Source organism: Loxodonta africana, chromosome 16, assembly GCF_030014295.1.
Source record: "Loxodonta africana isolate mLoxAfr1 chromosome 16, mLoxAfr1.hap2, whole genome shotgun sequence".
NCBI lineage: Eukaryota > Metazoa > Chordata > Mammalia > Proboscidea > Elephantidae > Loxodonta > Loxodonta africana.
Genome location: NC_087357.1, coordinates 46,818,609 through 46,834,581, shown reverse-complemented (window position 1 = coordinate 46,834,581; position 15,973 = coordinate 46,818,609). Strand labels below are relative to the sequence as shown.

At 38.6% G+C, this 15,973-nt stretch overlaps 1 protein-coding gene across 1 annotated transcript in view; it reads right to left on the bottom strand.

Annotated features, from left to right (window-relative positions):
• Nucleotides 1–15,973, bottom strand: part of RNLS (renalase, FAD dependent amine oxidase) — a 332,737-nt gene that overhangs the window by 54,373 nt on the left and 262,391 nt on the right. Inside the window, exon 5 of the mRNA XM_003409249.4 lies at nucleotides 5,176–5,349. Within this exon, the coding sequence (XP_003409297.3) occupies nucleotides 5,176–5,349 (174 nt within the window). The remainder of the gene's footprint in view (nucleotides 1–5,175; nucleotides 5,350–15,973) is intronic.

Below are 15,973 nucleotides of genomic sequence, written 5' to 3'. Positions count from 1 at the left end.
AATGTGCCCACACATATAATGTGTGGAAATAATGAAATTAACTAAAACAGTTTTGGCATAGCGTGCCTACACATGTACCACACGTCTTGTGACATTTCCAGGAGTGAATTTTGGTCTCATTTACCTGTCCTCCCAGATTACAGAGAAATCATATTGTTTATTCTCTTCCATTCCATTCATTTTCTTTAACCTCCTGCTTATGTGTATAAAAAAGGATCCCTGGTGATCCCTGGTGGTACAATGGTTAAAGCGATTGACTGCTAACTGAAAGGTCAGTGGTTCAAAACCACCAATGGCTCCATGGGAGAAAGATGTGGCAGTTTGCTTCCATAGAGGTTTACAGCCTTGGGAACCCTGTGAACCGGAATTGACTCTACAGCAGTGAGTTTGGTTTGGGTATGTGTATAAAAATAGACCAAAAACACTACTTTTGATCATAATTGTGTAACAAACGTATAAGCCATGGTCAAGAAGTCATGGATAGAGTTTGGTAGTCCCCCAGTGATTGGAAAATAAACAATCAAAATTGTGTGTTTCTATTAATTTCAGTTAATAATTATAGTACATTAACTCAACAGTTGAATACGAAAACCAGATCATCTTATGTGAAACCATTAGGTTATGTTAGGTCTTACTTTATAGTTTAATTATGTCTTCTTAGCGTCAACTGAAGTCAGTAACATGTAAAAAAAAAAATGGCATAATGTGCTTATGAAAATAATGTGGGGGGGGTGGGTTGCATGGTTTGAAAAAAATGTATAATGCACGCGTGACTTGCAAAAAAATATGGTAGATGTGGACACACGACTGTGTTCTACCCAACAGAGTGTGAACAGACAGATGTGCACCATTTCTAGGCCCAGCCCTAAAAACCTCCAATGTGTTCTCTTTCATTCTTTTTTCTACCCACTGATTCGATGCCTATAAGTACAGCGGCTTTGTAAGGTACCCTATGAAGTTGGCAGAGTTAAAAGACGGAACAAGCCTAGGGCCCTGAATTACCCTTTTGAAGAAAGTTACCTACCAACCTGTTTGGACTTTACATGAGCAAGAAATACATTTCTGTCATGCTCAGGCCATTAAAATGGTTGAGTGTATTTGTAACAACAACTAGCATTACAAACACAAGGTTATTCAAGGTCACGTTGCTAATGAGTTTCAGAGCCAGAGCTTGAATCAAGGTCTTTTGAGTCCAAATTTTTCCCACTATGCCAATCTTATCAGTCATTAAAAATAAATATTGCACGTTGATGATAAAGCCCTTATTTTAATCTAAATTGTCTCAAATTCTAATCACACCAAGATTTGAGTTCTTCTGTAACAAGGGTTCTTTCATCTCTAAATAATCTCAGGTACCTCCCTATTGATGCCTTCAGGAGCAGAGGGCCCTCCACTCCTTTTTTTGGCCTAGAGTTCCTTCCCAGGTATGAAGCACGTCAAGGTCAGGGTTTCTCTTGGGAAATCATTTCTGTGGGATGTGAATAGATGAAATGGCCAAATAAAATATTCTATGGCATAACACATTGGGGAAATTCTAGGTTTAATGAAGTAAAAAGGCTTTCTGTAGGAATATCCTTTAAAATGATAATATTCCCTCAAACTCTATAAAATATGGTTAAAGTCTACAGCATCTCAATGGACTACTGTTCCATGGAACACATTTTGGAAAAAATAAACCTAAGTATATTTATTGGATCATGCCATAATTACTGGTACTTGAAGTTGGGTCTAGTACATCTTGGAATTTTACCCCTTTTGTCTGAAGAGACTTTGGTTCTGGTTCTGGCCTTCTGCACAAACTGCCTACTCCTGACATCTGACAAACGATTACTCCTTGACCTTTTGTCTGGTTTAGGCCACTAATCCCTTATCCTATTGTTCTCTTCAAGACTTAACAACAGACTGTATTTTGTGATCACAACCCTGCCAGCCTTTGTCTGTCTTGTTGCTGCCCTATCTTGACAGGCGTAAATGCTCATTAGTTGAGTGTGTGTGTTACAGCATTAATTCTTGCTTCAATCAAAAGCCTCAAAGAAAAGTTGGGTGTAGGGTAGTGTTAGTAGCATAAAGAAACATGTCTTACAGACCTAGTTAAATATCCGTATCAATAAAACACAGTGAAGTTACATTATATGGGCATTTATATTACCATGTGAATTCCACTAGACATAGTTAGCACCTTGCCCCCCAGAGAGTGAGAAAAATAAATGCAAGGCAGTTAGATTTAATGTTAGGGAAGACTATTACTGAAGGCCTCGCATAATTTAAAACCTGCATAATCCAAGATTAATTTTCCATAAAACTGACAAAGAAAAGCAGATATTTCTTTGCCAGCTGAAGAAGTAACACCACAGATCATAGCAAAAACATGGCTTCCAATTCACATGGCCCATCGGCTTTAAAATTGTGTGACTGTTAACTTAAAAAAAAAAAATTATTTTTGTGTTTCTGTTATTTAAAATACTGCCAATAATGTGAGTTTATTAATATTTTTATGTTGTACTCTTTCAAATTTACATAACTCTGATTTTATAAATTGCTACTACATTGTAGTAGGGGAGCTCTCACCCACGATCCCACCCTATTTGTATGCCTGGGTTTACTCTGTTAGGACGTATGACTCTGTTATTTCTTTCCTTCCTATATAGCTTCCTTCCTATATGCCTTTCATATAACAGAAAATATCACTCTGACCCATAAATGCAAATCAATTATTTTATCTGGCCTCACCCAAAGAAACTGAAATCTACTGAATATTGGAAAAATGACTGTACTGAACTTACTGAAAGTTGATATGGCTTTTCAAAATGTTATGTAGTTTTAAGGGATTATAATGGTCAACTTGGCTGCGCCATGATTCTCAGGGGTTTGGCAGTTATGATGCAGTTTGGCAGCTATGTAATGATGTAGCCACCTCCATAATGAGATCTGATGTAATATAATCACCTCCATGATGAGATCTGCTATGAGCAGCCAGTCAGTTGAAAGGGAGTTTCCCTGGGGGTGTGGGGTACATCTAATGTATCTGGACTTTCTAGCAGAGCTCATGGGCCTTTGCTCTCTCTGAATCCTGCATCTGGCTTCTGTTCATCTGACCTCCTGTTCTTGGGACTTGAGCGGGCAGTTTACCTTTCAATCTTGAGATTTGTCAGCCTCCACAGCCTGTGAGCCAGCGGCCTGCCAGCTTACCTGCTGACCTTGGGTTTGTCAGCCCCTGCAGCTGCATGAGTCAGGAGAAGCCTACAGCCTGATCCACAAACTTGGGACTTTCCAGCCTCTACAACCATGTGAGCCATTTCCTTGCTATAAATCTCTCTGTCTCTCTCTTTCTCTCTCTCTATATATAAACACTTCACTGGTTTTGCTTCTCTAGAGAACCCAGCTAAGACAAGATTTTCAAAGGTAATTCTGAGTATATGTGATTATTCTCTTCAAGTGCCAACTTTAGAACTTCGTCTCCCACATGAGATGTGACTCTACTTGAAGATAATTGGCACTACTGGTTGCCAACCCAGCATCCATTACCCCCTTCTTTTTTCCTAACAAATCCCTCTTTTATTCAGGTTCCAGGTCCAGAAGTAGACTTGATTCCTGTAGGTTATCAAGTTAATTATACTCTCTTTGTCAGTGATTGGTTTAAGATTGGTCAAGTGACCCAATTTTGGCCTATGAGATACAAGGAGAAGTCAGCTGAGGGGCTTCTGGAAAGATTTCCTCGACTCTTAGAAAAGGATGATGGCAGTGATAGTTCCTCTTCTTCCTACACATGTTGTTGGGTGTAGATGTGACTCCAACAGCTACTGCCATCTTGTCACCAGTCCTCTGAGAATGATGTCAATATCAAGAGTAGCAGAGAGCAGAAAAGGATGAACCCTAGGTCCTTGAAGATATTGCTCAGTTCGTGAATCAACCAATCCTGGGGCCTACTCAACCTCTTCCTCTTAGGTAATATAACAAATGTTCTTATTGTTTAAAGACGTTTAGATTGTTTTTTGTGTTACAGACAGATGAATGGACTCTAACAGATATTGTATCTTTTAAAGCAATACCCCAAAGATAATGTCTAATTGATGGCATGTAATGAGAAGACCAACGGCTATTTTCCTTCTCTCAGAACAAAGCAATTTAGAGTTAAAAATAATGGTTAGCCCATTGCTGGTATAGGGCTTTTCATGAACTGCCGATTGTACATATATTTGGCATAACATTAACATAAACATTCCAGCCCTTAGGGAGTTTTAAGTTATAAAAGAAACATTTTTCTAAGATTATGTGCTCTGATATAAAAACCATACTCCAGCCCAGTTCTATCATTATAAAGCTCTGGCAGCCAAGAGACATTAGATGGTGATTTTATCACCTAAGACTTCTAACTAATGGCTTGATGAAACCATTGCTGCCTCATAAAACACCATAACAAATTGAAACGACAATTCCTTACATGAGTTTAGTTGTTTTGGATCATTATAGATTATTTCACATAAAACAGTGTCTCAGGGGCCACCACAACATGTAAATAAGAACACATTTTCACCTTTATGCCTAAAATAAATCAGTTATGTTTTTCTTGCAGTTCAAATCTAATTTTCATAACTATTTTCAACAAAAAAGGTGAGTGTAAGTTTTATCACATTCTAGTAAAGCTCTTACAAAACACCTTACCTATCATTTTAGCTACATGGTATATGAAGATATTTTACTTATTCTTCCAGATGAAATGTAAAAAATAACAAGATTATATTCAAGTGAAGAATTTTACACAGCATAGTAAAATTTACTTTTTAACCTAGCCTGGGAAGTGGAAAGAGCAGCATTTATCAAATTAAAAAAAATAAAACAACAAACTCTACCAAGGAAAGAATGATTAGAGACACATTTGTATATAGATGGATCCACATTAAAGCAGAACTTGGACTGTTCTGAAATCTTGAATCTTCTGACACTATTTTCATGAACTGAGTAATACAAACCATGTGGCGAATGATTTTCTGAAAAACTTCCCTGGTTTCACAGTATATTTTATTATTGGCCAAATGTGACATTAAGTTTTATCCCTTGCGGCTTAGAGTTAAATGCTTGTTCCTTTCAGAATGGCAACACTCGATTAAACAGCATTTTTCATGATCTACACCCACCATTGTTACTGTATTTAAGGGAAATAATGGGGGTACTGACCTATATTGCGCTTCTTATTATCAATGGAGATGAAGCGTATGCAGGGATTACTGGTGATGTACTGCCCAGCCCATGGGACATCAATCTTCAAGCCAGCTTCATAAAAGAGGCCCAGGGCGTAGCGAGAGGAGTAGCTCACAGACTCCAGTTGCTGCCTTTGGCATCCACTAATTACTGTAGAAGGAAAAATAAAGGGCATCAAACTTGAAAATATCATATTTCCTTTTAGTACATCAAACACAAAACTCCTTTAAACTGGTTCCAATTGCTTCCACCAACTCCATCTCACTTACAATGAAATTTGAAAGGTAATGCAAAATAGCATCAGCTCTAATTTCTTTTCAGAATGATTACTGAGCTTGGTACAAATGCATCTATAAAGCAGAAGTTCCAAACTCTCTGGACTAGCATTCAAGGCTCTCAAAACCTAGCTTCAAGTTGCTTTTCCAGCTCTATATTCTAGTTACTACCTTGGGACTGTTCAGCACCATCACAGATTTCATATACTGAGCCCTTAATACGAGTCAGTGTCTTTGCTAAATAACTGAACATTATCATAACCACAGCCTTATAAGGTAGAGTATTTATTATTCTTAGTTTATAAGTGAGTAGACTGATGCTTTCTCTCTTATGGACCTCTTAAATTCTTCCACGTGATACAGTGATTTGTTTGTCTGTATCATTCTGCCAGTAGATTATTATAGTGTTACAAGCATAGGAACCATACCTTAGTAATCTTTGCTATAGGCCCCATATTCTACTCTTCACCAAGGATAAAAATGTAAAGAGATAGAAGGGCAAACACAGACATGCAAAATGAGTGGAAACATAGGAGGTAAATAATCAGCAAATGGAAAGGGCCTGAGAATGGAATTAGGCAGGTTTGGGTTGAAATCCTGACTCTGCCAACTTATTAGGTATGTGACAACGGCCAAGCTACTGAATTACTCTGGTTATAGTCCTCTCTTCTGTTAAGTACTCATAATGGTACAAAATGTATTTAAGTAGCGTGAGGATTAAGTGAAATAATGTACAATACAGTGCTTAGCATATAGTTAGTGTTCATTAAATAGTTGCTTTTTTAAACTACAGACAGAAAAATATTTGGGAAAATCGAATAACATTGCAACCCCAATCCCTCTACTCTTAATGGTCTCAGGGAGCTTCTTGGTCATATTAAAAAAAAAAAAAACCAAACTCGTTGCCATTGAGTCAAAGATAATTTGGGGTCAGAGAAAGCCATTCTGAAGGCTTAGGCAGGTTGTGAAATGGAACATATGAAAAAAATCCCATTTAATTAGTGAAAAATATTCTACCCTATAACAATAGGGATAGGCAGACTTCAAGGATGGTGGGGGGTGGGTAACTTTGGTTAATCCTTAGAGAAGTGGCTTTGGAAGGTAGAGAGGGTAAGAAGAGTATACAATGTATTATTCAAGCACAACAATAATCCTATACACTATTACAGCATTTTCCTGGCTGCAAAACATTTTTAGAACTATGACCTCATTTAATTTCTACTAAAGCCCTGTGTGATAACTGGTTTTACTGTCCTCATTTTACATCATCAGGAAACTGAGATTCAGAGAGGTTAAGTAACTTGCCCTTGGTTACACAGCTTCCAAGCTGCATGGTCAAGACAAAGGCAGAGTTCCCTTATTACCCTGTACATTACCCTGTACTCTCCCCTCCTGATCTGTAAGTCTGAACTTCAAAATGAACTTTGGTATTGCTTTCTCCTCTGACATAACCGGTTATTTTGCACTCACTTAAAAGTAAAAGCCATCATTCACTGTAACCATCATTTTCTGCATTATTAAAAGTTTTAACTACTTGATGAACAAATGATCATCTGACATTGGCCTTGTTACTTTCAGTGTATCTTGGGTTTCCTTTTATTATTTAATCTGCTTTTAAAGTTACGGCTTGATGTTATGCCTACTGCTTTCTGAAAGAGGAGGTGAAAGAAAGTAGTATTACAAGTTGAGCATATACTGTGGACTTGGGGTCTTATCACTAAGTTTCTCAGTTTTTAAGTTAAAACAACAGCGATAACATTAAAGCCCGCCCCACCCCCGCTAACTCTGTAGTCAGCTACTCAGTAACTGAAAGGGCCTAAAAGCTGTTTTTTTTTGCCTTAGCCAAAACTAAAGGGTCAACTAGGTTGACAACAAAACTGGGCCTCTCCCTCCCCGACCCCACACATTCAGCTAGTTTTCAGACAAACTGACAAGTGGCAAATCCCAGTGGGTGGCCCTTTGAAAAGGCAATTGATATCTATATAGAAAGAGCAATTAACCTTACACACCCTTGTCTGCTGGGCGGAGGCGGGGGGAGCTCTCTAATTCATTCTGAGAACGGGGAGGTGAGACTTCTGACTGAAACAACCTCAATTCTTGGACATAATCATTTGCACAAAATTCATCTTCAGGGCCTGTTGCAATGCAGGCAGGACCTAACAAAATGCTTTCTTAAGCAAAATGTCAAAGGGCTCTAGCCCCCAAATACATATACTCTGGCAAGAAAAATATGTTCTTTATTTTCATGTATTCAAAAAGGCCAAATGACAACAAAACCTGCTGCTGTCAATTCTAACTCACAGCAACCTTATAGGACAGAGTAGAACTGAACTGCCCAATAGGGTTTCCAAAGCTGTAAATCTTTATGGAAGCAGGCTGCCACATCTTTCTCCCACAGAGTGGCTCGTGGGTTCCAACTGCCAACTTTTCAGTTTGCAGGTGAGCATTTTAACCACTGCGCCACCAAAAAAAACCAAACCTGTTGCTGTGGAGTTGATTCCAACTCACAGTGACCCTATAGTACCGAGTAGAACCACCCCATAGGGTTTCCAAGGAGCAGCTGGTGGATTCAAACTGCTGACAGTTTGGTTAGCAGCTGTAGCTCTTAACCACTATGCCACCAGGACTGCGCCACCAAGGCTCCTTAAATGACCACAAAGGAAGGCTTATATAAAAATGCCTAATTCCAATATAATGAATCTTTACTTGGATGCCATCTTCATTTAATTCTGAACCACTAGGGTTTTATGTAATCTCTGTAATTTTATGCACACACACACAAACACACGCTGTTGTTGCTAGTTGCTGTTGAGTTGGCTGTGATTCACGGTGATCTTCCTGTGCCACCTTCATGATCACTGGTATGTTTTATACATACATATATGAAATACAGTTTATAAACTATGATATGACTAAAGTGGTTAAAAATTATAGGGAACAGGGTAGTTGGTGGTCATACTTGCATCAGTTAGGAGAATTGTTCCTAGTCCATTCTGTATTTGCCTATGTCTCTGTGTGTATGTTTATGTCTACGTATGGGTTTTGGAAGAGGTGAAGGACGGAGGAAGAAAGATAAGGAGAGAAAAAGAGAATCAGAAGACCAGGGTTGTACTCCTGAATAACATTAAATAAGTAATTTCTTTATTTGTTTTTCGTTTCCTAATGTAATTTCACTCTCTCAGTTTCCTAATCTATAAAGTCAGATGCCAGTGGGTTCGGTTTTTGCTTTAAGGTAATTTCAATCTCTCAGTTTCCTAATCTATACAGTAAGGGTAATAACTGCCCACTTCTACTTTATTCATTCATTTACTACTTTATGCTAGGCACTGTTCTAGATGTTAGGGATGGAAAGCAGAACGGCAAAGTCCCTGCTATCATGTAGCTTACATACTATTGGTGGAAAGACCACTTAATAAATAACCAAGCAAATGTATGTCAGTTAGTGATAAGAGATACAAAAAAATACAGCAGGGTATGGGGATAAAAGTGACAGGCTATTTTATACACGTTTTCAAGATATATGTCTCTTCTGAGGATTTTACTCTGATTGACGTAAGAAGCGACTGAAAGGTTATGAGCCAAGGATAGATATGACTTGGCTTCTGTTTTAAAAATTATCTTTCTGGGATGCAAGAGAGGAACAGGGGAAAACAGTCACTTCAGAAGTCTTGGATTGAAGGATAACAGTGGAGGAGGTAAGAACATGGCGCTAGACAGAAGTATCATGCCATCCCTCTACAGCAAAGACCCGAAAAACTAAGTAAAACAGAGATAAATGTTAATCTTGGAACCCTTAGCACCAGAGGAAGGCATAAAGAAACTCACCCAAGCACTGAATGGAATAAGAAACTGACAAAGAACATAGAGCAAGGGGAGATACGAAGTGGAGGTCTCCTATTGGCTAACACAGCATGGATTTGCCATCTTGGACTCTTCAGCCACCAACACTGGTGGACCGGGAGTATGGGAAGGCAGGTTCACAGAGCTCCCAGCAGGAGACAGCGCACCTGATAACCAGCAATACATGCTTTCCCGCCCCACCCCCCCTTCTTCCCACTGTTCGGCCACCACTGCTTTCTGGCAGGCCGCAGTTGTTTGGATGGGGAGGTGCTGGCTCTGTGCCGCTTGGATTCACCCCGCCCACACCAGTTGGTTCCTTCAGTGCCATTTTTTGTTGCTGTTGTTGCTTTTTTCAGCTTCTTTTGGTTTCTTCTCTCACCTCCATTCTTTCATTTCTCTGGAACACCTGGTTCTGTATGCCATCTCCATCCTTCTCGACAGGCTGTGAAGTGCCTTTTGACTAGGGAACCACTTCCCCAGTCCATGCTGCCACACCAGTGGGCTCCCTGGAGGCATTTTTTTTCCCTTTTGTTTTTCTTCATTTCTTGATTTCTCATCTCTCTCTACCTTCTTTCTTTTCCTGTCTCCTGAATACCCGGTGTTGTGTGCCATCTCTGGTCCTTCTAGATGGGCTATGCCAAGTCAGTGGGCTTCCTTGGAGGTGTTTTTTTTTTTTTTTTTTTTAACTTTCTTTTGCCAGTGTCTTGTCTCTACCATCTCCTGAACACCTGATGCCATCTCTGCTCCTTCTAGATGGGCTGTGCAGTGCCATTCAGCTAGGGAGCCACTTCCCCAGTCTGTACCACCATACCAGTGGGCTCCCTCAGGGCACTTTTTTTTTTTTTTGTTTCTTGTCTCTCTCTACCTTATTTCCTTAACTTACACTTCTCCTGAACAACTGGCACCAGGTGCCATCTCTGCTCCTTGACAGGCTGTGCAGTGCTGTTTGGCTGGGGACCTGCTTCTAGTAGCTCCCCTGGGGCATTTCTTTTTTCTTGGTTTCTTGTCTCTCTCTACCTTCCTTCCTTACACTTCTCCTGAACGCCTGGTGCCATGTGCCATCTTCTGCTCTTTCTTGAGGTGCTGTGCAGCACTGCTTGGCTAGCGATCTGCTTCTGGTGGGCTTCCTTGGGGCATTTTTTCTTTTTTTCCTTTCCTTTTTTTCTCGGCATCTTGTATCTATCTTCCTTCTTTTCCTTCCTCCCAACCACCTGGCATCTTTTTTTTCCCCTCAGTTTCTTGTCTCTGCATTCCTTCCATTCCTTTCTCCCAACCACCTAGCTGTGTGGGCTTTTCTCTCTCTCTCTTTTTAAAATCTAGTTTCTTATCTCTCTCCCTTCCTTCTTTTCCCTCGTCCCACCCACCTAGCTGTGTGTGCCATATTTGTCCCTACTTGGCAGCTGTGCCTCACCACCAGGCTAGAGAGCCACCTGCACAAGGCTTCCCCAGGTCTGCGCCACTTCAATGCCAGGATCCCTCAGTACTTTTTTTTTTTGGCTCCTGTTTCTCTCTCCTTTCTCTTCTTTCCGACACCCACATAGCTCCACACATTACAATCTTCCCCCTCCCTCCTTCCTATCTGCACTGTGTGCTGAGCACTGAAACTCTGGGCTACACAGGCAAGGTCTCCTGGTACCTGCCCTGCACTGACCCCTGGCCCTACACTGTCAACCCCAGTGTGTGCCACAAATGACCCATCTCAGCCCCTCCCCTTTCACTGGACCTGCCCTGCTGCACCATAGCTGAGTGACTAGCCCTGCCCATTGGACAAGGTGGTGAGAAGAACTGTGCCCACAGACAAGCAAACAGCAAAGAACACCCAGTGTGCCAGCTCAGACATAACCATATAAAACAAAGAAAAGTGGGACAAAACAAATAAATATACAATCACTAAACAAAGAAAATAATTACTGAATGTCCTGAAGACAGCAGACAATATCAAAACATTAAAAAAAAAAAAAAAAAGGGACAGGATAGTTCCAGTAGGCATCCAAAATAAAACACTAGATGGTCTTCCAGTAGAACAAAAGGCACTGGAACTGCCTGATAGGGAATTCAAATCTCTAATATTCAGGGATATCCAAGAGTTGAAGGAAAAAGCAAATAAACATGTGCAAAACAAAGACAAAATCATGGCCAATACAGACAAAATCATGGAAAAGACAGACAAAACAATGGAAGAATTCAGGAAAATAATACAGGAACAAAATGTCAAAATAAACTCACAACTAGAAATCATATAAAAACAGTAATTGGAAATCCACAAGATAAACAACAAGATTTCAGAAATGGACAGTGTCATAGAAGTTTTGAGAAGCAGGTTGAAACAATGAGAATACAGGATCAGCGAATCTGAAGACAAATGCTTGCATACCACTTTGTTTGAGGAAAAATCAGAGAAAAGAATGAAGACAAATGAAGAGACCCTGAGAACGATGTGCGATACAATAAAAAGCCAAAATTTGTGAGTAATCGGAATTCCAGAACAGGGGAAGAAAATGAAAAACTCAGTATCATTGAAGAATTGCTGACAGAAAACATCCCTAATATCATGAAAGATGAAAAGCTGACCATCCAAGAAGCTCAATGAGCCCCTATAGGATAGATCCCAAAAGAAAATCACCAAGGCATATCATAATCACATTTGCTAAAACCAAAGACAAAGAAAGAATCCTGAGAGCAGCTCAAGAAAAACAAAAAGTCACATACAGAGGGAAACAATAAGACTAAACTCTAATTACTCAGCAGAAACCAATGCAGGCAAGAAGGCAGTGGGATGACATACATAAAACCTTGAAAGAAAAAAATTGCCAGCCAAGAATACTATATCCTGCAAAACTCCCACTCAAGTATGATGGTGAAATTAGGACATTTCCAGATAAACAGAAATTAAGGGAAAATGTAAAAACCAAACGAAGCCTACAAGAATTACTAAAGGGTGTCCTTCAGTTAGAGGACGAACAACATCAGACAACAACCTGAATTTACGACACAAGACAGCATCAGCCAGATACCAGCCTAGGTAATGAACACTCCAGGATAAATCAAAACTAAAAGATTTTCAACAGGAAACCAAAAAAAAAAAAAAAAAACACCCACTGCCGTCAAGTCAGTTCCGACTCACAGCAACCTTATAGAACAGAGTGGAACTGCCCCATAGAATATCCAAGGAGCGCCTGGTGGATTTGAACTGCTGATCTTCTGGTATGCAGCTGTAGCACTTAACCACTATGCCACCAGGGTTTCCTACAGGGAAAAAGAGAGGTTAATCTGTAAATGACAACAATGTCAAAAACAATAAAAGAGGGAATAAACAGTGTAGGTATAGCACTTTCAAATGGAAAGGAAGTTGAGGTGTTATCAAGTAATAAAAGAATGGTTTATACTTAGGATAATAGGGGTAAATTGCATGCAAGGTAACCACAAAGAAAGTTAACAAACCTACTCATCAAAATAAAGAAGAAAAACATAAAAGTCTCAGAAAACACAAAATCTATAAAAAAAAAAAAAAAAAAAACAGAAAAAAAAATCCACAAACAAAAGCAATTCAGCACAGGAAAGAAGAGGAACAAAGAAAACATCAGCACCACAGGGAAAAAAAGCACTACAAAATGACAGCAATAAACTCACACCTATCAATAATTACACTGAATGTAAATGGCCTAAATGCACCCATAAAGTGACAGAATGGGTTTAAAAAAAAAACAACAGGATTTATCAATATGCTATCTACAAGAGACACCATCTTAGAAACAAAGATATATATTTATTATAAATCAAAGGGTGGAAAAAATTTATCAAGCAAACAGCCACCAAAAAAAGAGCAGAAGTGGCAATACTAATCTCAGAGATTTTAAAACAAAATCCACCATTAAAGATAAAGAAAGGCATTGTATAATGATTAAAAGGACAATCCACCATGGACATAACTATAATAAATACATATGCACCCAATGAAAGGGTTTCAAAATACAAAAAACAAACTCTAACAGTCCTAAAAAGAGAAACTGACAGTTCCACAATAGTAGGAGACTTCAACACACCACTCTTAGTAAAGGACAGAATATCTAGAAAGAAACTCAGCAAAGATACAAAGGATCTAAAAGACACAATCAGCCAACTTGACCTCATAGACATATACAGAACACTCCACCCAACAGCTTCAAAGTACACATTCTGTTCTAATGCACATGGAATATTCTATAGAATAGACCACATCTTAGGCCACAGAGCAACCCTCAACAAAATTCAAAAACATTGTGATAATATGAAGTAGCCTCTCTGATCACAATGCCATCAAAGTAGAAATTAACAACAGGAATAGCAAGGAAAGAAAATCAAATACATGTTTGAATAAACACCCTGCTTAAAAAACCACTGGGTAATAGAAGAAATCAAAGATGGAATAAAAAAATTCCTAGAATGAAACGATAATGAAAACACATCATACCAAAACCTTGGGACACAGAAAAGGCAGTGCTCAGAGCTCAATTTATAGCAATAGATGCACACATCAAAAAAGAAGAGACAAAATCAAAACATTAGCTATACTACTCAAACAAATAGAACAGCAAAGGAAGCCCACATCCACCAGAAGAAAGGCAATAATAAAGATCAGAACAGAAATAACTGAAACAATAGAATCAACAAAACCAAAATTTGGTTATTTGAAAGGATCAACAAAATTGACAAGCCAGTGGCCAAACTGACAAAAGAAAAACAGGAGAGTATGCAAATAACCCAAATAAGAAATGAAATAGGGGATATTACAACAGACCCAACTGAAATAAAAAGGATCATAACAGATTATTCTGAAAAACTATACTCCAACAAATTTGAAAACCTAGAGAAAATGGACAAATTTCTAGAAACACACTACCTACCCAAACTACAAACTGATGTTGAAAATCTGAACAGAGCCATAACAAGAGAAAGGATTGGAAAGATATAAAAAATAATAAAAACAAACAAAAAAACTCCCAACAAAATAAAGCCCTGGTCTAGATGGCTTCACTGTAGAATTCTACCAAATATCCACAGAAGAGCTTACACCAATACAACTGAAACTATTTCAGAACATAGAAAAGGAAGGGATACTTCTGAATTCCTTCTATGACGTCAGCATAACCCTGATACGAAAACCAGGCAAAGACACCAAAAAAAGAAAAAAAGAAAATTACAGACCAATATCTCTCATAAATATAGATGCAAAAATTCTTAACAAACTTCTAGCCAGTAGAATTCAGGATCATATAAAAAAAATAATACACCATGACCAAGTGGGATTCATACCAGGTATGCAAGGATGGTTCAGCATTAGAAAATCAATCAACGTAACCCACCACACAAATAAAAGAATGACATGATCATCCCAATTGACGCAGAAAAGGCATCTGACAAAGTCTAACACTCATTCCTGATAAAAAACTCTCAATAAAATACATATAGAAGGGGAATTCCTCAACATAATAAAGTGCATCTATACAAAAGCCAACATCATTCTTAATGGAGAGAGAATGAAAATATCCCCCTGAGAACAGGGACAAAACAAGGATGCCCTTTATTACCACTCCTATTTAACCTTGTGCTGAAAGTCGTATCTAGAGCAATAAGGCAAGAAAAAGAAATAAAGGGTACCCAAATTGGTAAGGAAGAAGTAAAACTGTCCCCATTTGCAGATCATATGATACTATATATAGAAATCCCAAAAGACTCCACAAGAAAACTACTGGAACTGATAGATTCAGCAGACTAACAGGTTACAAGATAAACATACAAAAATCAGTTGGATTCCTATACACCAATAAAGAGAATGACAAAAAAGAAATTAGGAAAACAATACCATTTATAAATTTATAATAGCCCCTAAAAAATAAAATACTTAGGAATAAATCTAATCAGTGATGTAAAAGACCTACACAAAGAAAACTACTAAACACTACTGCAAGAAACCAAGAGATCTACATAAATGGAAAAACATACCATGCTCGTGGACAGGTAGACTCAACATTGTGAAAATGTTAATTCTGCCGAAAGCAATCTACAAATACAATGCAATCCTGATCCAAAAGCCAACAGCAGTCTTTAAAGAGATGGAAAAACTAATCATTAACTTTATAGGGAAAGGGAATAGGCCCTGGAAAAGTAAAGCACTATTGAAGAAGAATAAAGTAAGAGGGCTTGCACTACCCGACCTCAGAGCTATAGTAGTCAGAACAGCCTCGTACTGGTACAACCACAGATACATTGACCAATGGAACAGAATTGAGAGCCCAAATGTAGATCCATCCACCTACGCTCACCTAATCTTCAACAAGGGCCCAAGTCCATCAAATGGGGAAAAGACAGTCTTTTTAACAAATGGTACTGGAAAAACTGCATATCCATCTGCAAAAAAAAGAAACAGGACCCATACCTCACGCCATACTCAAAAGCTAATTTAAAATGGATCAAAGACCTATATATAAAGCAAAAAACTATAAAGATCATAGAAGAAAAAATAAGATTAATGCTAGAGGCCCTAATACATGGTATTAACAGGATATAAACTGTAACTAACAACACACAAACTCCAGAAGATAAACTAGATAACTGGGATCTTCTAAAAATTAAACACTTACGCTCATTGGAAGGCTTCACCAAAAAAAGAGTGAAAAAAG